Consider the following 25,260-nt stretch of genomic DNA (forward strand, 5'->3'; position numbering starts at 1 on the left):
AGATGTTTCTAAACTTCCCAAGAACTTTATTACCTTTTGGGTTTACTTCTTTGGGAATGAGACATTTGTACCAGTCGCACCGAGACATTTCAAATAATACCAAACATGTATAAAACTTGATTATAATCATTCACATTAAACCATTTAGATTCTTGTGTGAGTTTGGGAGATCTCTGCCAGGATGAAGAATGGGGGAGAGAAATGTAGATCAGGATGAGGGAGGTGAGACCTTCGTCTCAATAGTGCATGAGGGGAGTTCAAATGTTAATTTCCTTTGTTTTCTCAGATAGTTTCCCTCTCTTAAAGTCCTTCCAGTTTTTCCAGTCTTATATTCTTTATTATATTATTATATTTTGCCGGGTGGTGGGGGATCAGTGGTTGAAAGTGGCACACAATCTGATTTGAAACCTATGATAAAAGGTTTGTAGGAATGGTTGACTACTTCTTTTTCGACACTTTTTTTACTTGCTCTCTTTCAGACTCACAGTGGTTTAGAGCTTTTCGAAAGATGATTTTATTACCACTATCCATGGTGCTGAAATCCTGAGGGATAAACTGTCTCCGATTTGGAGCAAAAAAAGGACAGTTAACGAATGCAAATACTTATCTGGTTAGGTTTCTATATATATTCTACTTACATATGCATGCTTATCTGCATTGCTTATCAGATAGCTTTTATTTCTTGTTTGATAAATTATGTTAAATTTTATATATTTGCATAAGAAAATCTTGACATTTTCAGAGGGGGAAAAGGGGGATTTTAAGTCTCACTGAAAGATGACCTACTCTGAACTAGAGGCTGACATTTTTTCGGGAATCCCACGGGTCACGGGATTCCCGTGGGAATCCTGCAGGATGGGAGTCATCTTTGCTATCAATCACGGGATTTGGACGGTACAGGATAAATGGTTAACGGGAGCAGACGGGAGCGGGAATCAACCAATAGCAAAGACGACAAAAAAAGAAAAAAGTAAATGCATCATTTTGTAGTTTCCTTTTAATACGCCTACAATGTAACGCAATTAAAAAATAACTACACGACCCAGCCGTCCCAGAAGCCATCAGTGCTTTTTGTCACGGCTTACCGCCGAAATTCAAAGAGCAGTGATGGAGGGAGCTAACAGCCGCGGAGAAGTCGATGTGGCAAAAAATGATTTACAGCGCAAAGTCAGAAGTAATGACATGTCTATTAAGTTCACAGAACTGGTCGGAAAGTCTGAAATATTAATTAAGTTTATGAGAGTAGAATGTGACGGTGATAGCACAATGTACGCTGCTTGTAAGACATGCTTAGTCTTAGTCAAGTACGCAAGTGATTCAGGGACGAGCGGTCTGAAGAAGCACACTTGCAAGGCAAATTCGGGAAAGAATCAGGCAAGCATCGCTTCGTTCATCAAGCGAAAATTGCCGTATATGGGAGCGGTACAGGAGCGGGAGTCAGTTTAAACAGGAGCGGGATGGGATTGGGAGTCAATTTACCAGGAGCGGGATGGGATGGGATTATTTTTTAAACTTTGGTCTGGGAGTGGGACGGGACAAGATTTCTTTCTATGGGAGTGGGACGGGACAGGAGTGAAAATCCACTCCCGTGTCATCCTCTACTCTGAACCTCAACAGAGTTCCTTGAACATTCTATGAAATATTCACTTTAACCTGTGAGGACTTTTTCCAGCATATTCAGAGACAGCAGTTTCTTTACATTGAATAAACAACTTGCAAAATATTTTCTGTAAAAGGTAGCCAGAATAAAACATAATGTAAATAAAAAATATGTACTGTAGATCTGTATTGAATGGATGCTTTCAAATTTGAATATCAAAATTTCTACTCATATTTATATAAAATGACTCATTAAGTTTTTAAATTTATATTTATGTGCATATATTTGGTTACCAGGTAGAGCTGCTTAATATTTAAACTACTTGTGGGCCAAAGTGAATCGTGGCGAAGACACTGACTCCACTGAGAAAGGAGAAGATTTCAGGAGATGCTCTTGAACAATTAAATATTGAATAGTTCAGCTTTAAATTTTAAATAGGTGAGTATATGGGGGTGTCTCTCCAATATTTAAGCTTTTTGCATCCAAGCACATTTAAACGAAATTTGATTGCTACAAATCCCTTTATTGGTCCTGATTAAAAGTACATTAGGTTCTTCAATATATTAAACGATTTGTTTTTGTAAAATGGTAAGAACATTAACTCTGTTCTTGGTCAACTCACCAATTTCCTTTTTTTATTCCCCTCAATCTACAAATGCAAAACAATTCTTCTTCTGTTAATGAGGCTTCAAGTGTTTTGTTATTGCATTTTCCTGAGTGGAGGAACAATGTCTGTTAGTGCGTGGATGTGATTTTTAGCTCTGCATTGCACCAATTGTACTAATTAATTTTGTACATTCATGATTATGGACCTCCATTTTGAAGAAAGTAAGAAGTATAATTCTGTTTGTAAAAGGGGGAAATTGCAGTCTGACTGTGTATTTTATATAAAGGAGAGAGCAAGATGGAGTTGACATGAGAACATGTTTTGCTATAGCGGATTAGATTCCACCATCAGGAGAATAACTCACATGTTAGCCAGTATCAAGGCATCCAATCTGCCTGGCAACCGTTGCCGTGCAAGCATGAGCTCTCTCAGCTGTATGTGAGAGAATTCCTTGCACTGAAAAGAATGCTCCTATATCTCCCCCACCCTTTCTCTTCTTCTTATCCATTCTCTGTGCAAGGGGTCATAACCCTGACCCTAAACAAGGTCACCATTGTGACACCAAGACAAGAGATTTTCCCTCAAGTCTCTCTCTTTGTTTGGAAGGAGGAAGGGCACCTATGAAGGCACTATCATCCATCTCTAAGAGTTTCATGAGACTCAGTACCATGGTTTTAATGATTAATACTATATATTCTTAAAAGTTGGTATTTGGCATTTTTCTTACAGTAGTTAATGTTAAAATGATGCGACATTTGAGTTTTTAACTACTTCAAATGTTTATCACATTTCTTAATGTACTTCAGTCTTTGAAATAAAAGTAACTGTTATTCCTATAGAGTCAAATGAAACCACTATAATCAATCACCATATCCTTGTAGAGGAGAGACCACAGCGATTTTGCTACCACCCACCCAAGAGAATGAGCAATACAGCTGGTGCTCTCATGCTTTGGATTTAATCTGCTCCTTCACTGCTTCTTGAGCCAACACATCATTCCCCATGACCATTAATCCCCTGGTTAAAGTCACTGATAGAATTCAATTAAAATGAAATGAGGGTGTTATTCTTTCTCTTCACTCAACCCATACCCCTTATTCAAATTAGTCTTAATTTACTGCTCTCTAATGTTACATTTTTCTGACCATATTCACCTGAAAGTGTCGTACATAAACTCTTAATTCAGGCTAGAATGGTAGGCATGGAGACTAGGTTTGGAGCAATGATGATTCTCTCTATGTAGACACTGAGAGGTTTGGTGAGGAAAGCAATGCATTATGGAGGAGGTCTTGGTGTGGGCTGGAAAGATGAGAATGCCTAGAGAAAGAAAAAATGTTCTTGTCTATGAAAAAGTGCGTATGTATTGAGCTATTTAAATTGCTTGTGTGTGTGTGTGTGTGTGTGTGTGTGTGTGTGTGTGTGTGTGTGTGTGTGTGTGTGTGTGTGTGTGTGTGTGTGTGTGTGTGTGTGTGTGTCTGTGTGTGTGTGTGTGTTTGTGTAATTACATTAAATCTATGATGTTGATTCTGTAAAATAGTGAACCACAGGAAAACGGGGGCCTGTCTGCTTTGGATTATGTATCTCTGTGTTTGTGTGTGTGTGGTTGTGTAGGTTTATGTTTAGGCGAGTGTATGAGATTTTGAAAGCTGATCATTTGATCAGGGGTGCACTAAATGAGCTGACATATTTACACAGACACTATACATAAAATAAATATATATATATATATATATATATATATATATATATATATATATATATATATATATATATATATATATATATATATATATATATATATTTATTTATTTTATGTATAGTGTCTGTTTGAAATGGGGGCTTCTCGTCCTGGTCTTAATTTTTCTATAATTATGTCCAATTGTGATTTATTTTAATTTTATTATTAATACGATTTTTAAAAAAAATCATTAATTAATGTTTACAAATATATTTAAAAAATGCACATTCTGATCCAACAAATGGATTTTTTTGGAATAAAATGACTTGCTCTCTTGTTCTCATTGCATCTTAACAAACAACTTTATGGGGGTAAAAATGACGTCACAACTGAAAGGCAATCATAATTTGTGAAAAAAATTATATTTAAATAATAACACATCATTTTTACACAATTAAAATTGAAATAGATTATTTGACTCTTTATTAGATTATTGTTGTTGTTGTAAAAATAAAATATATATAATATGTAATGTAATAAAAATGGTGGATTTTCATACAAGGGTAAAACAAAATAAAAAAGTTGTTTCTCTTGTAAAGGTTTCATCCATTTCACAACCATTTACAAGCACTGAATGCATGTACCAGCATCAACAATTTGCTGTACAGGGCCATGTACAACTTGTCTCACTTCTACAGAACACCAAGGCTTTAATGTGGCCTTATTGACTGACTGACCTCTGCCAGCACCCCACAGCCACAGGTCCCATCTGACTCAGTGCTACTGTGAACCCTCTCACAACAAATTCATGATTTTAAAACTCATTGTGGCAGATTACTCTTACCCCAGGCTACAGTTTAACTTCTCTTAACCTCTGTGTCAGTCTGAAGGAGATGGTGGCCATTCTAAAGCCTGCAGGACTGGTTCAGAGATTCAAGAACTTGATTTTATCCATAGAGTAGGAAACTATTTATCAAATAATTGATAGCTTCAATATTGCATTATAATTATTCGTTTTCCATAATATAATGGTCAAATCTGTCATGAAAAAATGTAGCAAATGGAAAAAATAACTAATTCAAAAGATAGCGCTCATTTTTTGAATATTATGTTCTGTTCTGCTGAATCTTATTTAACATTACTTTATAAACTGCTGTTAAGGGGTAGAAATTTGTGTGTGGGCTGACTAAACCTTTGTTAGGCATGGTTTGGCATGCTGAGGGAATCCTGTGAAACAGACATATCTTACTCTGTTTGCTGTCTGCCTTAATGGAATAAATCAATATCTTCAATCAATGAATGTGACTTGAATATTCCTGCAACTGAAGCAAGACTGTAAAATGTCAATTTGGTCCAATGCGCAGCGGTTTCCTACTTCTTGTGTTTGTGGTGTAACCTGATGTAGTCACATTCATTCAGTCATATGAGATAATATCTTTGACTTGCATGCTATAAAGCAGGGGCATCCAGTCCTGAACCTGGAGGGCCACTGTCCAGCAACGTTTAGCTCCAACCCCAATTAACCACCTGAACCAGCTAATCAAGGTCTTCTAAGATAAAGGTTTAGTTATGTGGGTGCATGTGTTTGATCCTCACCATTATATCACAATTTAAATATAGCCAATGCACCTACAGCATTTCTATTTACCTGCCAGCTAAGGCTTTTAGGGCAACAGTGACCTCAAAAAGTTTCCCTGTTACAACACTCCATCTGTCTGGATCCTTGGGGATAAAGCCTACCATGGGGAGGCAATGCAGGAGCTGTATTCTCTGCTTGCCTCCAGTTCTCTACTTATATGTCTGAAGGTGACTCAGAAAGAGCGCCCACGCATTTATCCAGTGGTTTAAACTCATTGACTCTCTGGGTAATTGTGGTATTTAATTCAGTGGAGATCAGATTATGTTCAGTTACGTATGCTTTTGAATTCGTTTTTTTATTATTTTTGGATGTGTTAAGGCCTGTTCACAACTAGGACGATAAAGATAACTGAAGTTTAATAATCGTTCTAATTATATGAGAATATGGAAGTCACATCAAAAATATGACACAATGGAATGACATCTTTGAAATTACTTTCAGAACGATTTTTTTCCAGCTGATGATCGATAAAAAAATCAGAATCCACCCGACTTTAAAGAGCTCTAACATTTAACCCTCTGGGTCCAAGGTGTTTTTGGGGTCCTTGAGATGTTTTGAAATGCCCTAAAACTTTGTGCTTTTTTCAGTTGCTTATAAACATATTAATAGCAAAGGTGTAATTACACTCTATTTAGCACAAACAGGGCTACCATAATATGTGAGCAAAATGTATGTACATGTTTGCATTTTTGAGAGAATACTGTTTATGCATGGTTATTGAAAAAATTAAAACTTAAAGTGTCAGAAATAAGGTCACAAAACACATACTAAATATGTGTCCACAAGACTTTTGACTAATGGGCATTGTTGGCTAGCGTTTTTGCTTCAAAATGATCTGAAAATCATCCTGCCTAATCATTTACACAAAACAATACATTGATTTAAATTTTATAAGACACCTTTTGTTTGGAAAGGCAATTTCCATTTCATGGAATTGGCAATTTCTATTTCCATTTCATTCCAAAGGGAATTTTCCTTGTTCCCCACCATTTTAAGACAACATTTCCACGCCATTGATGGAAATTTCTGGCTAGTGGGCGCTATTAAGCATCTTCTGAAAGATTACTGATCGAAACACAGGCGAAGAAGCAGAAACAAGCGATATCATACAGTAAACATATCATCTAGGCCTATGTAAAATAACGCGATCATCACCATTAAACACCATAAATCAAAACTGCCTAATGTTCTTAAATGAAATGTCGACCCAAAGCATGCTAGGCCTATGAAGCTCTAGGGGTGTTGATGGACTTGATCTACTACTCCATCTATGTTTTGATCATCGTTCTGAATCCCACAAAAACACAATTTTCTCAGCTTTTTGCTGATTCTAGAAATGATTCTAGAATAAAAGTTTTTTTTTTTTTTTTTTCCAAGCAGAGGGTCTGTTCTTTCTTCTGATATAGTGCATAGTCAAATATCAACACAACAAAAATATTCTGGGGGCCATGAAACTTTTGTGCAAATTATCAAAAAAAATCTATATATTTCTACAAATGAATCTTTTCAAAAGAAAATTAGAAATGAATGACCCCAAATTTCAGACATTCACGCTTAGGCCTACTGCATAATGTTTTTGTTTTTTTTTCTCGTCAAGTGTGCTTATTGTGACCAGACTAATTACAGGCGAATAAATGAGCTCGGAAATGTTTTCATCCACCGGGTCTCATGAGATTTATTTATTTATTAGTATTATTTTGCATGTTATGTAGAGCGTGAAGTTGTATAACACCCTCTTTTTCCATCATAACCACACACACACACAAACACACACACACACACACACACACACACACACACACACACACACACACACACACACACACACACAAATTCATTTGTTTTTATTTTAAGCTATTAACAAATGTAATCTTTGTTTTAAAACAGGAATTTTTGTCTGAAAATGTCCTCTAGCCTAAACAATGCACAAAGATAGATGGATTAGGAAGAAAAAAACTTTCCTCAAAGTGAGACACCGAACAAAGGGACATTGTCTTATTGTAAATCTTTGGTGAGTTGGACACCATGCAGAGTCCTCCATCCTACGTCAAAGAGGAGGAGGGAGTCAGTGGAAGACGTTCTCATAAGAGAATATCACCTCCTTAGCATTTCAGCTTCCACACCCCGCGTTATCCCCACCGCGCTCCACCATGCCCGCCTTTGTTCGCATCACAACAATCCCTGAACAGATGGTACTCTGCTTGGGAATCGAGTGACAGCCACCGTCTAGCAACCAATCGCCTGCTCGGGAATCAGCTGACTCGCCTGGACAGCGCCAGGTGCTGTCATCATATTTTCCTTGGCGACGAAGCCCGGGTTCCACAGTAACACGGAGACGCGGCGGATGGGAGCCAGTCAGCGGATTTCTGTTGCAAGGATCCATGCAAAACCTGACCATGCGCGTGACGAAGGTTGCACATGCATTTTCGCGGAGTGGATGTAACGAAATGATGCCGCTGTAATCGTTAAGCAGTTTATCATACAGAACTTATGAGCAACGTGATTGTGTTAATTATCTATGGATTTTCTTTAAGTGCTCATTCTTCTGTTCACAAGGACATAGATACTGTATCTAGGTATGCTACTGTAAGTGCATGAACCAGTCAGAGCGGAGGGAGGACTTCAATGCCACTCGGAACGTGTAGCAAGCCAAAGAGGTATGTTCAGATATATTCTGAAACATTCAAATAGCTATTCCCTTTGCATGTTAAACCTGAACCATGGGCAAATAGGTTTCATCCTGTGCGGTGCAATAATAAAAAAAAACTATAGCCACTGTAATAATGAGCTGTGCAACTCAGGCCAAAATGTGTTTCCTTGGTTTAATGAAAATAGATATCTGTGTTGCTTTGCTTTTGAGGCTTCTTTTATGGATTGGATGTATGGCAAGCCATTTTTGCATTTATTAATTTAACTGTCTCTTTTCATACTAACAATACTTACTTATTTATGAACAATAGCCTACTTATTTATTGTATTATATAAAAATAGTACTTAGGTTTTTTAAATTTTTAGTAAGCAATCCAATTCAGTTTCACTTGCAACTATTAGATATAGGCTATTTGCGCTTAATCATTAGATACTAGGAACTTTCCCAATATTTAAATATTTAACAGAATTCAGTTACAAAATGTTGCTAATTGTTACCAGCGTGATACTATTAGGATAGCTGACTATTAGCCTAATAAATACCAGTTTGTAGGGGATTAAATGTGGATTGAGTATATAGTCAATATTGGATAACTTACTGGTAATTAAAATATAACTACTAATAATATAAAAAAGTACTAGCAATATCAAAATTGATAATAGTTAGTTTTAAGAAATAACTGTTCAAATGGCTTGCCATGCGGCGTGATTTACTGCATTTAATAGCAAGGACGCATTGGCTGTTGCTTGAGATGTTCAAGGGCAAAACGTGTGCGATTTTTCATAATTTATGGTTTGTTTATGAGTTCACACAATCCATGCGGGGTTTGTCTGAACGATACTGTGGTAAAAGATAGTGCCACAATGTATGCTATGGAGTAAGCAGAACGCAAAGGTAATGGGATACGGTCGACTTTTTTAAAGCTTTGTGTAAAACATGAATGCAACTCTGCATTAACTGAATGGATGAAGCATTGGTTGCGTCTTGTATGTAGTAGCATACCACAGTTTTACTTTTAAATCTTCCTAATTATCCCGTTTGTATAGTTTAAATTCTTCGCAGTGACTAATTTGTTATATTTAGTTTCCTGAGTGTGATTTTACACTGTAATTGTGGTGGAAATCGATCGCAAACTTTGATCTGATCACGCTATTGCTGGCTTACCGCAGGCGCGCGCATGGGGTCTGGTTGGCGATGCAGAAATGTGATTTGCATCTCAATGTCCAGGCACTAGCAGATGTTTCGTTGCTTACTCAATCGAAATAAGACGACACAACTTCCATAGGAAAGACAATAAACACGGGAAGACGTCTTTTAGTCAGGGAAGGATGTATAATGAGGTTTGAGGAGGGGGTTTGTATTGTCCCTGAGGACGCCACCCCTTGTTGCAGCTGTTGCGTCTGTTGCAGAAGTTGTTTTCTGACATTTGAAGAGAAGCGTCCTCATATGCAACAACAACGTAAGGGAAAATGTCGGGCAAATTATGAGATGAGGACAATAGCGTAGGCTGCAGGTGGTTACATCTATGAAAGGTATGTGGAAAAATATATATTTTTCAATTTGTGGAATTTAATTTATTTTTATTTATTACTCTTATGTACTTTTTTAATCGAAATATTAATTCATATTAGATAATGAACATTTTATAATGTCAATAAAAAATAAAATAAGAACAAATTATAATGTGAATAAATAGGTGAAGGGCAGTCGGTGAAATAAAAACTGTTCTATTATTATTATTTTTCGAAATGATATAGCTCTTGTAGTCTTGTTTACCTGTTATATTTATAGCAAACACTACTGTATTGTTTAAATATGAGTGTAGAAAGCCCTTTAATATATACATATATAAAAGTTTTTTTTTCTTTGTCATTCAAATAGTCATTGAAATATTATTATGTCACTATCTTGTAGACTGTGGTTTATCATGACATAATATATTATAGACAGATGTAAGGCTGTCTGGAGCTGTAAAAGGCCTGTTATTGTTTTTTCCTATAAATGTGCATTTGAATGTATCTGTCTGTTGATTAGAAGCAACAGTGGTCAGTTCCATGTAGTGGTGAAAAGAACAAGTCTGGCTCTTGTGTTGGTCACTGAGATAAAGAGTGGAATAGACCAAGCAGCTGTTTGACTAATTCTGTGACCATAATCTGGTTAAGAAATCACTCTGCAAAGGATCTGTTTGGAGAGCAGGTAAAGGAGGAAAATACATTCTGCTCTTATAAATAAGACAGGACTGTATAAATTGTAATTATTCTGTTTTGTAAAATCATACATTATGAATGTAATGCATTTTTAAATAAAATTGAATTTAAGTATTTAAAATAAATTTAAAATAGTTATGTATTTAGATATTTATTTTAAACAGCATTAGTAATGTACAGATATGAATTTTAAATTTATAAACTAGAAGAAACAAAAATCTATGTTCACATGCCATTATAGGCTATTTGAGGTTTTGAGTTTTAGATAATCCAAATTCTGGGATTCACTTAGCAACATTTATAAGTGCTAATAGTTGGAAACTGAAATGGGACCTTTGGGGACTCCTGTGCATTTACTCCTCAGCACTTATCCTTGTGTAGTGTCACAGAGACTCAATTTGATCGGCAATCAATGTTTTTATGCCATTCACAGTAGTCCCCATCTCTACAGCACTGTACCGCCCATGCCATTACCCCACAGTTAAACCCTGGGTAAAGCTATGATTCACCATGCAATTAATAATACCCCTCAGATTAAGAGTTGGCAAGCGTAAAGGGTCTTGGAGGTTGGATGTGAAAAGATCTGCTCACTTGGCCCTTTGCAAACCCTTTTTGATCCAAGAATAAAATTAATTACCATTAATTTCTCACTCACTTTCTGTGAAGGTTTTCAGGAAGCGAATCCTTTGGGGAGATTAGCGGAGAAAAGGCTGTGGAGTTAGAGACAAGATGTTTTTTTTTTATGATGTCAAAATCATTTTAGCAGGCCTTTTGAGTTTCTCCACTTGTTTATTTGGACTTTCATATTGTATAATGGGAATGTATTTCTGGTGTTTCCTCTGCCGCAAACTGTGTGCATATAGAGTTAGAAAAGCAAATTTATTTTTGGTCATGTAGGCTGTGAGAAACATCAACAAAATCAGCCCTGTTTATATCTGTAGCAACAAGAGAATTTCTGTTGCTATTCAGTAAGTGGCTTGATGAATCACTGAATCAAATCATGAACAACAAATGATGTGTTCTAATGTTTGTGTAGATCCTGGCCATTAGTAGCTTAGGCTTGTGTACCAATCCAAATACCCTTATTTTTTATACAAGCATAAACCCATTAGTGTTGTTTGTTAGAATATTGATTTTCTGCTAAGATTTAAAAACTGCACTTTACCATGCTCAAGTTGAGATTTTGAAAGCATAGTGAGGTTGCTTAGAAGATAGGAGAATGTATCTTCATTACCTAAATATATTTAGGGTTTGTTTTTACAGCCATCTTGTAAGTTTCATTGACAGACTTGTATGGTTGTAATCATCTGAGCTATTAGAATTTGAGGCTATTTAGGATTTCTCTCAAATCTCAGTTTAGCTTTTAGTGTACAGTTCAAATAAAACTGGTAGCTTAAAGTATACATTTTCTTCAAACTTCAAACACAGACACTAGCAGTACTGTGACCCATAGATCAGATGTGCCTTCAAAACAGAAGTCTTCACTCTCTGCAGAGAATAGATCTGCATCTGTCGGTGATCTGAAATGGCAGGTGTTTCAAATAGGCTCCCATTGAATTTCACAGCTGTCATTTGTTATCTAAAACAAGGGGAAGTTCTGGATGACAGTCTGGACAACAGGAAGCAAGCTGGCTGCAGAAGTTTACATAATGAAGTTGGAATGGCGTAAATAGCCATTAATTTGCCTGCATATTTGGACTCAGATCCTGTTTACTTATAAAGAGTAAATATTAATGAAGATCATCAGGATGTTCTATTTGTGGTCCTTAGGCAAATGGTGCTTTGAGAAACATTTTGTTACATCACATTTCTTCGATTCATAATTGCAGCTTGGACACATTTTTCCCCAAATACTTCTACTGAAATGTGAAAAGAGTTATTGTCTGTTGTTTGTATTAATTTCCTTATGAGGATTTCATTTTTAACCCTCATATTATAATAACTAATGTACTAATCTATAAGGCCATACTTAAAACATTTAAAGCCTTTGGGTAATTTTAAAACACTATGCATCAACATTAGTTTTACTTTGATTAGTTTGGCTGCCAAAAGATCAATAGAAGGCTCACAGAAGACTTAATGAAACTGAAGGGATGTTTCTGAACTACAGACAGACAACTAGGCCTTAATCGAAAAAACATAGAGCTGACATTGTGGCTTAATTTTAAGCCCCAGTATTCTGTCTTAAATGAAATTGTGATCGCTGGATTACTTTATCCTACTTACTGAAAAGGTTTTGGCCTCCACTTTGGTAAATACTGCTATTAAGAGCTGAATCTGAGATTGACCTCAATGTTGGCAAAAATGAAACGTAATTCGTGTGAAAATGGCAAAATATAAGGGCACATTTGACCCATTGTTTACTGATTTTAAGCAATGGAAAATACTGTAATAGTACGGTATATTTAAACAGACTGAAAATTGTCATTTATACTCACCTTCATGTCGTTCCAAACCTGTATGACTTTCTTTCTTCTGTGAGAAGATACTCTAAAAAAGTTTTTTTTTCTTCCATACAATGAAAGTCAGTGGGATCCATTGTTGTTTTGGACCCCATTGACTGTCATTGTTTGGACAAAAATATTTTTCAAAAAATCATATATAGGTTGGATAGGTTACAATGATGAAAGAATTTTCATTTTTGGTTGAACTATCCCTTTAAAGCAGTGGTTCTCAATCCTGGTCCTAGGGAGGCACTGCTCTGCACAGTTTGTATTGTATATTTGGAGTGTTTATAAGTACAGAAAAGTTGAAATTAGTCTCTTCAGGTGCTTTTATCTTTATATTCTGTTTTGGTCATATTTTGCAACCTGTTCCGATTTTTCTATTCTCTATGACGTTTTTTGAACAATTATGTCACAGTATTTGCAGCGGAACTGCCAAATAAGGACATCGACTCCCGGCCCAACACTTCGAGCAATCCGCCATTTTTATTTCTCACTGCGATTTTGTAGTCCAAGCTCAAGGATGCAGAAGTTACGAGAGGGTAAGTCAAAATGTTCGGTTGTTGGATGTAGTAACCCACACGCTTTATTACACCGTCTCCTAGCATCAGAACCTCTTCGAAGTGCCGGGTTGAGTTTTATTTTTCATGGAAATGTACCCACATCTGTGGGTAAAGTCATTTTTGTGTACGCGAAGCACTATAACTACTTCAGCAACCTCTGCCAGTATAAAGGATTTGCCGATAGACTTCGTCTGATTGAGGGGTCAATTCCTTTATCTTTGGAGATGACGAACAGAGCACTTCGGTAAGCTGTAAATAACGTTAATAAAAATAAAGTACTTTACTTTCTTAAAGGGGTGATGAACTGAGAAATCAAATTTTCCTTGAGCTTTTGACATCTAAAAGGTCACCATATTATAAGAATATCCTGTAAGTTTCAGAACTGAAAACGTCCTTGTTAGTCCAATAAATGCTTTTATTGACACCAGGCTCAGCAAACGACTCGTTTTTCAAACTGGGGAACTATGACGTCAAAGAGGATAAAACACCACCCCCGCAGAAGAAGATCAACGCCTACTTCAACACGGCCGGTTTAGCCCCGCCCACCGATTCGCGCATTACAGGCATAGCTAAATAACATAGGCCTACCTCGTGATGACAAACCGGATCGAGCTACCGAGCAGTAAACATGCCGTTTACTAAATATTTTGCAGTGCCTGGTTGTGGAAGAAGACAGTCGCTGCATAAGCTTCCTCTGGATTACAATAGGAATGCATGGTTAAAATTTATTTTTAATGAGGTTCCAGCTGATGTGGGTAAAACATTGTCCGTTTGTTCGCTTCATTTCGCCGAGGACTGTTTTGTAAACAAGACACAGGTCGAGACAGGATTTGCAGACCGATTAAGATTGAAAAACGGTGCTGTGCCTTCTATATTGGATCCGACAGGAATGGTGCAACACACTTATGTGAGTAAAATTTCTATAAAAACATTAAAGATGGCCTACATTAGAAGTAGCATAAACAATTAAAAATAACTTACCACGCTGTCACAGGCTGAAGTATCCGTTGTATTTGAGGTGTTGTTGGTTCATTGTCCTGCGATTCGGGATCGGACTCTGGGTCGAACATGTATGGGCGAATCTACAACATTGGAAGTTTTCAAAACAATTTCCCCCATGTGCACTGACGAGTGAGTTGAAACTCATTATTATGGAAAACTGTTATCCACTCACAGCAGTGGGCGTTTACTTCCAAGTCTTCAATGCGAGACGCCCATAAAAACCCGAGCGTTTTTGAGCTAGGCTCAAAACTAGGGTAGAAAATAGCCTATTACTTATTCATTTTGATGTTTTTGAATGTAAAAACCAAGCTAACGTCATAAGTTCACCTCAGACAACAATATAATTTTTTTTAAAAAGCCAGTTCATGACCCCTTTAAAACACACGGTGGTCATGGTTTAGCAGTACCTTTGTATTTCTTTTTTTTTTTTTAAGTACACGTCTGTAGCAGTATTACTGTTGTTGAGTTTCATCATGACAATGGTCATTTAGTAGCCTGGATGCCAGGCCGAACCCCGCCCACAAAATTTTTAGGTCGGGAAGTTCGGTCTGGACTCGATCCGTTGAGGAGCTATTATGCCCGAAAAAAAAATTGTTCGGACCAATCAAATTGTCAGGGCGGGCTTTATACGATGATGGACAGATGAGCAACGGTACCGTAACCATCCACGTCATCAGAGCGCTTGGGATGAATTCATGGCTGCCGCTGGAGAATTGAGTTTTGTATATTCCGCTATCGCGTGTGTTATAGAAGATAAAGACAGCGCATTCATTTTAGAAGAGGAACAGAGAACCGCGATCAAGGCATTTGTCGATGGGTAAGATGTTTTTGCCGTCCTTCCTACGGGATTCGGAAAAAGTTTAATCTATCAACTTTAATCTATCTCTCAACATACGTCACTTACTCCGTTGCTCTGATTGGTTCTAGGTCTATTCAAATTGAGTGCAGAGGCCTTATTTCCTGGTTCGGTTGACATGCGGCCCATAATCACAGCCCAATGGAGCAGTTTCAGACTCACATTCTGACTAGAATCTGAGTATGACGACGTCAGGCTAGTCATTTAGCTGCTGTGTTTTCTGATGCTTTTCTAAACGTAGCATATTATACTTTAGTGCTTTTCTTTAATTGTTTATAATATAACATATTTTGTTTAGTGAGTGTTAAATAATCGTTGTAAAATATGCAGTATTGGAGCAGTGGGCATGGATGGAGAAGTTACTGTAAATACAGTAACATACCATTACGATACATCTATATGAAGACGTTGTTCTGCAGGTTCGTCATCTTCATTTTCATCTCGCTCGGGGTCTGGCTCTGGCTCGCACAATGTAAGGCTTGATGGACAAGTCTTCCGTTGTTGACATTTTGTTAATAACGTGTGAATAAAAAGTTTCTGTGCCGCTAGATAGGTCCGTGTGAAGTGTCTCATTTGCATTTAAAGAGACCGCACCAAAACGAGTTGCTCTCAGACGCAAATCAGTAAAGGGGTAGAAAAGGGGCCTGTGGAGCTATAATAATGAGGAATTCAGACCCAAGCATTGCAGTTCCGCTTTATACAAATCTATGATTTATATGTAAAAAGGAACGATTTAAAAGCATGATATGTCCCCTTTAAGAAATTAGACATCTAATGGATCATATTCTGGAAAAAAAAATTGGTAGTTGCTATTCCTGGAAAATGAGGGAACACTTTAGTCCTTCTATTTTTCTTTCCTTTCATTCGTCTGCCGCTCTTTAAATTTTACAGAAAAAGTTTAATCTTCCATCTTAATTACCTTATTATGATATTTCACGTCATTGTGTGATATATTACAAGCTATAATTACTATAGATAATGTATATTTTGATTGTATTATTTTTATTGTCCAAACCCATGCAATCAACTGAATTAAATTCTCCCTCTGATTGACCTTTGCAGTGTTAAAATAGTGAATTGCCCTTAAAATATTGTTGGTTTAGCTCCCGTCTTTACTAGTTTAGTTCCACTTTCAGTGCGAGGTGTCATTTTGTATTGCATTACGAAACACTTTAAGGACGTTGCTGATATCTCCGATAACACAGGCCGGGTCCATCTGTGTACTGCACTCTTTTATGAGAATTGCTGATACTGGCAGTTACAGTCAGCTTTCATTCGAGATTGCCCTGATGCTCTTTTGGCCACAGGGGGGAGATCAGGCCTCTTATTGATTTCCACTCTCACATTAAAGGACTCATTTACACCAGCTGTACCATGTTTCCTCCATTCATTGGCTTGGGGAGTTCAACCTGTCCAAGCATGTATTTGTTGGTTTGTCAACTTCATGAGAGAATCCATAGCTCTGAAGTGAGGTTGGCATATTGTTGCCTCTTGTACTCTACATATGATGTGTGTGAATTTTTTTTATATCTTCGTATGCTTTCAGTTAAACTGTTTTGATAATTGCAGTTAAAACATGAACAAGGCTGAGCAATGTTTGTGGAGGAGTATATGTTCTTAATGAAGGTGGTATTTGGCATGGACTAAAACCCCCTGGCTTGCGGTTTGTGTGATTGAATCAGCATTATCACCATATGGGATAACAGATGCCCCGTTCACTGCTCTGTCAAAGGCACAATAACATGCCACCTTTTTGTGCCTATTGCTTGCGATGGATGCTTAATATGCTTGGTTATTTCATTCCAAACTTCAACAAAACCCTTTCTAGTAATCTTCAGTAATCTAGGACAAAACATTTCCTGCAAAATCAAGTAAAGCTTACCTGATTTGATAATGTTGATTTGAAATGGTTCACATTTCTTATTTTTCATAATATCTTATTTTTATTTTATTTACATAAATGCTGCAAATAGGTAGTACTGTAGGTATTTAACTTAGATGGAAAACCATTTTGAATCAGTATTATGGTAATATCTTGACAGGAAAGACTGGATAAATGTATAGAATTATTTCTACACCTCACTATGTTCAGTCTTTGTGTACAATAGTAATTGTTTGAGATAATACCTGAGATAATATTTCCTTTCTTTTCGGTCACCCTTTCTTTCCACTTTGATTCACCCCTTCAAGCATATCAGATTGCTGTAAACAAAAGCCCCTGCCTCTGGTTTTCACATATTACCTTTATATTTATATAGTGGTTTATTCTATATGTTGTATTTAGAGGAAAAGATATCTAGCAATTATTATCTAGCAAGTATATATATATCTACATAATGTATATCTGTTCTAACACTGTTTTATAGTTGAAAATGTATCAACTAAAAAGCTTAGATATATTCATATTATATATGAATATATATAATTTCTGTTTCATATAATGTTAATTGCAAAATGTCTTTAATTTTTTTACTTGTTTACCAGTAAAAATCTTTAAAACAAGATAAGTTTACTTGTTTTTTAAAAAGGTGTCTTGAAAATAAGATATTTTTCCTTGTTTATTTTTTAAACAAGTGTTGTTTCAAGTATGTATATATATTTTACCTAGAAAATTAGACAAACATTTTAGTGAAATGTTTGCTTCAGTTGTGCTTTAGTTATGTGAATTTGACATTTTTTCCATTGTTTGAATCCATACTTTCTGCTTTCATCTCATATACTTTACGTTTATTTGAAAATGCTTATATAACATAAGTTTTCATGTCATGGAATTGTTCCATTGATTATTGTAACAAAATCTTTTTTGTTTGTTATTTTTCCTATAGGCCAACTCTCCAGTCTAAGGTTCACACTGTGAGGAAGTTTCAAACCTATATGAGCCCATGGGAACTACACCCTTTTAAATCTTCGGAAGCTCTTTGACTTCGCTGTTCAAGCTTGCAGAGGGATAAAAGGACTGTTTTGCAACACTTCTATTGAATGAGAATCTCACCTCACCATCTCTTTGAAGCTATAGGAATTCCAACTCAGATCTGAAAGGGATAAACACTTACAGTCAGAATGGCAAGAGGGACATTCTTTTTTGTTTTGCAGGGCCAGATTTGTTTCTTCCTGTTTTTGGCTTTACTTGGCCTTTCTTCTGTTCAGAGTACAGAATGTCCGCAGCTTTGTGTGTGTGAGATCCGGCCTTGGTTCACACCCCAGTCCACCTACAGAGAAGCAACTACCGTTGATTGCAATGACCTTCACCTTACACGCATCCCTGGGAACCTGTCCGCTGACACACAGGTGTTGCTTCTGCAAAGTAACTACATTGCCAGAACTAGTGAGGAACTGGAGCAGTTACTGAATCTCACAGAACTCGACCTGTCCCAGAACAACTTCAGCAACATCCGTGATATCGGCCTGAACAATATGTCACAACTCACGACACTTCACCTGGAGGAAAACCAAATAGTCGAGATGCCTGACTTCAGTTTGCAAGACCTCACCAATCTACAGGAGCTGTACATTAATCACAATCAGATCAGCTCCATTGCACCCAATGCCTTTGCCGGATTGCGTAACCTTCTGAGACTCCATCTGAACTCCAACAGACTCAAGGCCATTGACAGTCGTTGGTTTGAATCAACCCCCAACCTGGAGATCCTGATGATTGGGGAAAATCCTGTGGTCGGCATCCTGAATTTGAACTTCAGACCTCTTACCAACTTGAGAAGCCTGGTCCTGGCAGGAATGGAGCTCACTGATATCCCAGGCAATGCGTTTATTGGACTAGACAACCTGGAGAGTCTCTCCTTCTATGACAATAAACTGGTTCGGGTGCCACAGACTGCTCTGCAGAAGCTTCCAAACCTGAAGTTCCTGGATTTGAACAAGAACCCAATACATAAAATTCAAGAGGGGGACTTTAAAAACATGCTAAGGCTGAAAGAACTTGGCATTAACAACATGGGAGATCTTGTGTCTATTGATCGCTTTGCCCTGGATAACCTCCCAGAGTTGACCAAACTCGAAGCCACCAACAACCCCAAGTTTTCCTATGTGAGCCGTTTAGCGTTCCATGAATTGCCGTCACTAGAGAGTCTAATGCTCAATAACAATGCTCTAAACTCTCTCTACCAGGCTACAACAGAGTCCCTGCCCAACCTGAGGGAGATCAGTATCCACAGCAACCCGCTACGCTGCGACTGTGTAATTCAGTGGATGAGCTCAAACAAGACAACCATTCGATTTATGGAGCCTCTTTCCATGTTTTGCACAATGCCACTTGAGGTTAGAGGTCAGCGTGTGAGAGAAATACTTTCTCTTGAAACTTCAGGCCAGTGTCTGCCCATGATTTCTCACGACACATTCCCCAATCACCTCAACCTAGACATCGGGATGACAGTAAACCTTGACTGTCGTGCTATGGCTGAACCTGAACCAGAAATATACTGGGTGACCCCATCTGGTAACAAAGTCATGATAGATACAGTGTCCAATAAATACCAACTCAGCAGCACAGGAACTCTGCGCATATCACATATTCAGGTGGACGACTCTGGCCACTACACCTGTGTGGCCCAAAATACAGAAGGAGCGGACACTCGAGTGACTGCCATTCGAGTCAATGGAACTCTCCTGGATAGCACCCAGCTTATGAAGATCTACGTGAAACATACCGAGTCCCACTCAATTTTAGTGTCCTGGAAAGTGAACTCGAATGTCATGACGTCCAATCTAAAGTGGTCATCTGCCACCATGAAAATCGACAACCCTCACATTACCTATACAGCTAAAGTTCCTGTAGATGTTCATGAGTACAACCTCACACACCTTCAGCCTGCTACTGAGTATGAGGTCTGTCTCTCGGTCTCCAATATCCACCAGCAGACCCAAAAGTCATGCGTCAACGTCACAACCAAGCACGCCACATTTGCTGTGGAAATCTCAGAGCAAGGCACCAATACGGCTCTGGCAGGTGTCATGGGCACAATACTGGCCATCATCAGCCTAGGCTCCATCACGGTGTACATTGCTAAGAGATGGAAGAGGAAGAACTACCATCACTCCTTAAAGAAGTACATGCAGAAAACCTCCTCCATCCCCCTAAACGAACTGTATCCTCCCCTCATTAACTTATGGGAGGCAGACAGTGAAAAGGACAAGGACGGTTCTTCAGACACTAAGCCGACACAAGTGGACACAACAAGAAGTTATTACATGTGGTGAAGCTGAAGCTTACCAGACTTTTTTTCTTCTTTAGAGCACAAAGACACATCTTTACTTAATTGTGCAAAAAAAGACATGGATTTCTTTTTTCTGCTATGCTTACTTGCAAGCAACTATTCAGACTGATATCTCTAACTTTTTAGTAGGGTGTATTGCCTTTTCATCTTCTTTGACTTTCAATAAGGCAGCTTTGTTTAGCTTCCGAGACATGTTAGTAGCTGTGCTTTTTCTTTTTGTTCATTATATTTTCATAGCACAGCATAGATAATGTCAAGGATTGACTTTGGGTCGATTGAAGCTGTAGTACTGTATCTGATCCAATATTGATATGTCTTTGGCAGTATTAATAGAGAATGCATTGTTTCCTTCTCTCTTGCGTAAAACAGTTTAACTGTTGTGCACTGAAATATATTAACACATTTGTCTTTGACTCCAGTGTAAGCTGACAAGGTGAGTTTAGACTTGATACACTGTCTATTGAAAAATGTTAGCAATTGTTCTGTAATGTTGTATCAACTATAATTTGAACATTTTTGATTTTCTAAAAAGTAATTTTTGATTTAGAACTTAACTTTGCAGATTTAAGAATTGTAAACCAGCAATAGAAATGTGAATGTTAAATAATTAGGCAGTAGAAAAATGCTTTTTTTAATTACTCAGATTCTTCTTTTTTTAATTGGCTAGAATCTGTTAATCATTTAATTTAGTTGTAATTTACACGTGCAAAATATGTTGCATATTACAGCGCAAACAAAAATAAAATACAGTTTTGTTCTGATATTTTTTATACAATGATTTTCAAGTGTCATTATTTTAATTTTCTGTTCTATCGTTTGTAATTATTATTTCGGACATCTTATTTTCTTATTTCAGCTTGGTTTTAATCAACCAAATGCTACGTCTCTTGCTAATATCAAACATTCACAGGTTTCAGTATGTGAATTACCTAAGGAGATTCATAAATTAAAAGAATTCCCCAAAACTACATTAAAGGGGTATATTGAGCCTTTGAAACATTGCTCATGCCTGCAGTTTGATTGCCTCTTTGCAATTCAGTAGCTCTCAAATTGGAAATTATGACCCATTCACAAATCTGGCCTAGAGACTAGGAAATAATGCAATCAGTTTTTACTTATCAATATAATTATTGGAGTGGGATATCCCTCAGTATTCTCTGACTGAGAAGACAATTTCTGGAAATGTCTAATCAATTAAAGACTCCCACCTTTGGTGTCAAGGATCCTTGCTATATTGTATCATATTTGGTTATGCATTCACTCTCTATACGAAATATCTATTGTTTGATAGAATATTTTATTAAACTAATCTCTAGAATATGCTACTTGGTTCTGATTGGTCAATTGTGGCATTCATATATTTTCTAGTAATATCAAATAATTTCAACTCATCAATATTAAATGTCTACATATTTCTTGGAGGGTATGCAATAAACTAATGAGCTGGTCATTATCCCAGATGATTGATTACATTTAACAATAACTAAGGAGAAACGTTCAATCAATCAGTCAAATCATTCAACTGTTAGATGAAGTTAAGGCTATATCTATCTTACAGTTTCTCATACTTTCTTCCTTACTAAAGAAACTTTTATCAGCAATTACCAGTTCATTTCATCACAGAGAGAACATTACTTTCTAATGAAGCTCTTTTGCCTCTTTGGGGACATAACCTATACCTCTTTCATGAGCCAAGACTGAAAGATTGCTAGACTCAATACGTTGAGCCAGGTGAAAATGACTGAGGAATAATTAAGAATCACCCACACAGAGCTAAGGATTTGCCAAAGAATTAAACTGGAGGAGGTTCCTCCTTGGGCTGTTCAGGTATTTAATTGCTTTCTGTCAGCTACCCTTGACTTCATGCCAAGTGTTCTCATACTGACAGGATGCAATAGTCTTGGAAAAAAAAGATGAATTGGTGAAATACCCAACAATACTGGCCTAAGTGTAATACAGTAATCTAAAGTTGATATATGACTTTATATTTTATTGTTAATTTTTCTGTTTTTATACAAATATAAATGAATACCAATAATAATAATAATTCAAATAAAATCTGCGCTACTTGGCTTGCAATAATGATAATAAAATGCCAGGTCGTTTTCTTTAGACTCGATTTTTAGGTATAACGTTTTTGTCTTTTAGTACTAAAATCAGGAGTGTTGCAGCATGGGTCTTGAAGTAAGTGTTACATGTGGAATATCATAAGGTCTGGACAGAAACGATCTAACAGGTCATCCAAGCTGTTGCTCCTTAGTGTTGATAAAAAGGGGAGATCTTTCTGATGCAGCTGAGGCTGTGAAATCTCCCCAGGGAATCCCATATTGATCTGACTCAACAGCATTGATTTTGTTTTAAAAAGGCCAATTTGAGGAAAGTCATGTCAGTCAGTCAGTCAAGTCACCTTTATGTATATAGTGCTTTATACAATATAGATTGTTTCAAAGCAGCTTTACAGTGATAATGATGAATTTCATCTGTTGTTCAGCTGAAGTTTAAAGTTGATTTAGTTCCATTCTAAAAATCACCCATTATTAAATTAGTTCATTTCTTCTATAAAGCAGTTTAGCAAAAAATTATGTCATCGTCCAGCTCAGTTCTGTTCTTATAGGACAGCGTCAGAGAGAATTGGAAACATTGGAAACCATTGCTTATGTTACTCCATTGGGAACACAAGTGGATCATTATTTTACCTGAACCCAAAAAGACTTTAGCTGAATTCATTTTTCTGATTACCCCTTTTGTGTTTTAGCTTGAATTTTTCAATTGAATTTCAGTTTACTTATCTCGATTGTACTCACAATAATATATACAATATATAATTATTATAATGATGATACCACAAGCATGGCCTTATGGAATGGATGAGGTGTGCCGTTGAATCTGCACCAGCATCATGCTAGCTGTAGATATAGGTCATCACAGCCACAGCTGTTGGTTAAAGAGCATAAGAGATAAGTCACTGGAGCTGGAATAAATTAACAGACCTTTCATGCTCCTCCAACAAGATTTTTCCATTAGGAAAGCTCCATTTCTTATGCTCAGCCAGCTGACTGGTGGGATCTCTTAAGTAAATTAGCTCATATAGATGACGATATCTATTTGCTTGAGGTGGAGCTACAAGCAAGTGTACTTGACCTGTTGACCGTAGATTGTAGCCACTGATTTGAGACTCTAAACGACTAGAAAAGGGCCGGTTATGAGCTGGAAGGATGTAATATTACTTTGTAAATATCAAAAGAGTGTCCATTCAGCCATTGATGTTGTTGACTTTTGAAAGGGTAGGAATATACTTTAAATGTCACTGATACCCCTTTTCCACCAAAGCGTTTTGAGAGCCGGTTCGAGCCGGTGCCTGCGCGCGAACCAGTTCTTTGTGTTTCGACAGCCAAAGAACCGGTTCTCGGCCAGGAAAACTGGTTCCAAAGCGGCACCAACTCTTTGCTGGACTAGAACCAGAGAACCGTTCTTTTACCACGTCATGCTTACGTCGGGGGCTGGGGGCGGGTTTAGATGTGTCCTAAACATCTTTTCTGACCGCAAAGCCAGGAGAAACATTTGCAGAAACACGATGTAGTCCGGCATTGTAATTGTTATGCTTGAAGTTGGCGCAAGCGTTTCTAGCTTTTTTTAAATTTGTTTTATTGAAAACATTATGTAAGCAAAGAAGAAAACAGTCACAAAATAGAACAAATAAACGGAGAGAAAAAAAAAACAAGACAGGTGTACATAACTATTCAGAAAAGATTACATATCAAAGGAAAAGATTAAAAGACTTACATATTTCAATTGTTTTTAAAGCCTTCTTGGTTCACGAGTTAGAGATAATCCCAAAGTAATGTTGTACTTGCAAGCGTTTCTAGCTGAGACGTAAAGCGACGTACACAGTGACGTAACGACGTCGTTCGCTGGACGCTCTAGAAGTGGAAAAACAAACAGGTTCTGAGGAGGTTCGCAAGTTGAACCAACTCCGAACCAACTTTGAACCAGCACCAGTTCCGAACCCGTTCTTTTTTGGTGGAAAAGGGGTAAGCATGTCATCGCTTGTTCTAGCAGTGTTCAAGTCTTGATCTTGAATGCATAATGGTCTTGATGTTGTGGTCTAGTTCTTTTTAAAGTCAACATAAAAAAGAAGTTGCAATAGTCTTCTCTTCCCTATCGAGACACATATCCGAAGCCCCTTTCACACAGAGATTCTGGAAAATACACTGATAATGTGAAACCAGGAATTTTACTAGGTCCCCACCCTGGGACGTGTTTGCGTTCAAACAGAAGGCACTCTAGCAATTTGATGGGAATTTTCTGGGATCAATGCGCTGTGTGAAAGGGGCTCGAGTGAAACTGCTTCTAGGACAAGAAAAAATGTAGGGCGGGACTTGATTTTGTCCATCAGGAATTGATTGGATGGTTGTGGTTTGCTATTGTGATCTCATGTTTCCCCACCCTCTCACCAGTAAACACATCACCAGAGAAGGCAAGCGAAGGGGACATTATTTTGATTAAAGATTACGAGGTCTCATGAATAAAAAATAAATAAAAAATGATGTGCACAGATAAATGCGGTATAATAAATACTGCAATATTCCCAAAAAAATAAGAATTGTCAATATGGATTTCATGGTGACTTTAAAACATAAATTCATTGTTTACTGCACGATTGCTTTTCATTTACTCTGTATACATTTTTTATTGTTTATAATTTATGTGGATTTTTTAGAAGGTTTTTTTAGTTTTAAAATAGTTAATATTCATAATAAAATAATAAAGAGAATTAAATAAA

At 37.1% G+C, this 25,260-nt stretch overlaps 2 protein-coding genes across 3 annotated transcripts in view; both read left to right on the forward strand.

Annotated features, from left to right (window-relative positions):
• Window positions 1-7,591: 7,591 nt before the first annotated feature.
• On the forward strand, window positions 7,592-21,252 carry lrrn1 (leucine rich repeat neuronal 1). 2 transcript variants are annotated; one of them, XM_077198124.1, is made up of 2 exons: window positions 7,592-8,181; window positions 18,072-21,252. In XM_077198124.1, exon 2 carries the CDS (start codon window positions 18,307-18,309, stop codon window positions 20,458-20,460), a length of 2,154 nt encoding a protein of 717 aa, XP_077054239.1. In that variant the 5' UTR covers window positions 7,592-8,181; window positions 18,072-18,306; the 3' UTR covers window positions 20,461-21,252. The 2 variants fall into 2 exon arrangements, with proteins under 2 accessions (XP_077054239.1, XP_077054240.1); XM_077198125.1 differs by lacking the exon at window positions 7,592-8,181 and adding an exon at window positions 9,217-9,706.
• The window catches only part of glyctk (glycerate kinase), a 42,277-nt gene continuing 24,861 nt past the window's right edge, over window positions 7,845-25,260 (forward strand). Inside the window, exon 1 of the mRNA XM_077198128.1 lies at window positions 7,845-8,181. The gene's annotated coding sequence lies outside the window, so the exon portion shown is untranslated. The remainder of the gene's footprint in view (window positions 8,182-25,260) is intronic.

The sequence above is a fragment of the Siphateles boraxobius genome, unplaced genomic scaffold (assembly GCF_051911475.1).
Source record: "Siphateles boraxobius isolate OS27281-9 unplaced genomic scaffold, OSU_SipBor_1 41, whole genome shotgun sequence".
Lineage (NCBI taxonomy): Eukaryota > Metazoa > Chordata > Actinopteri > Cypriniformes > Leuciscidae > Siphateles > Siphateles boraxobius.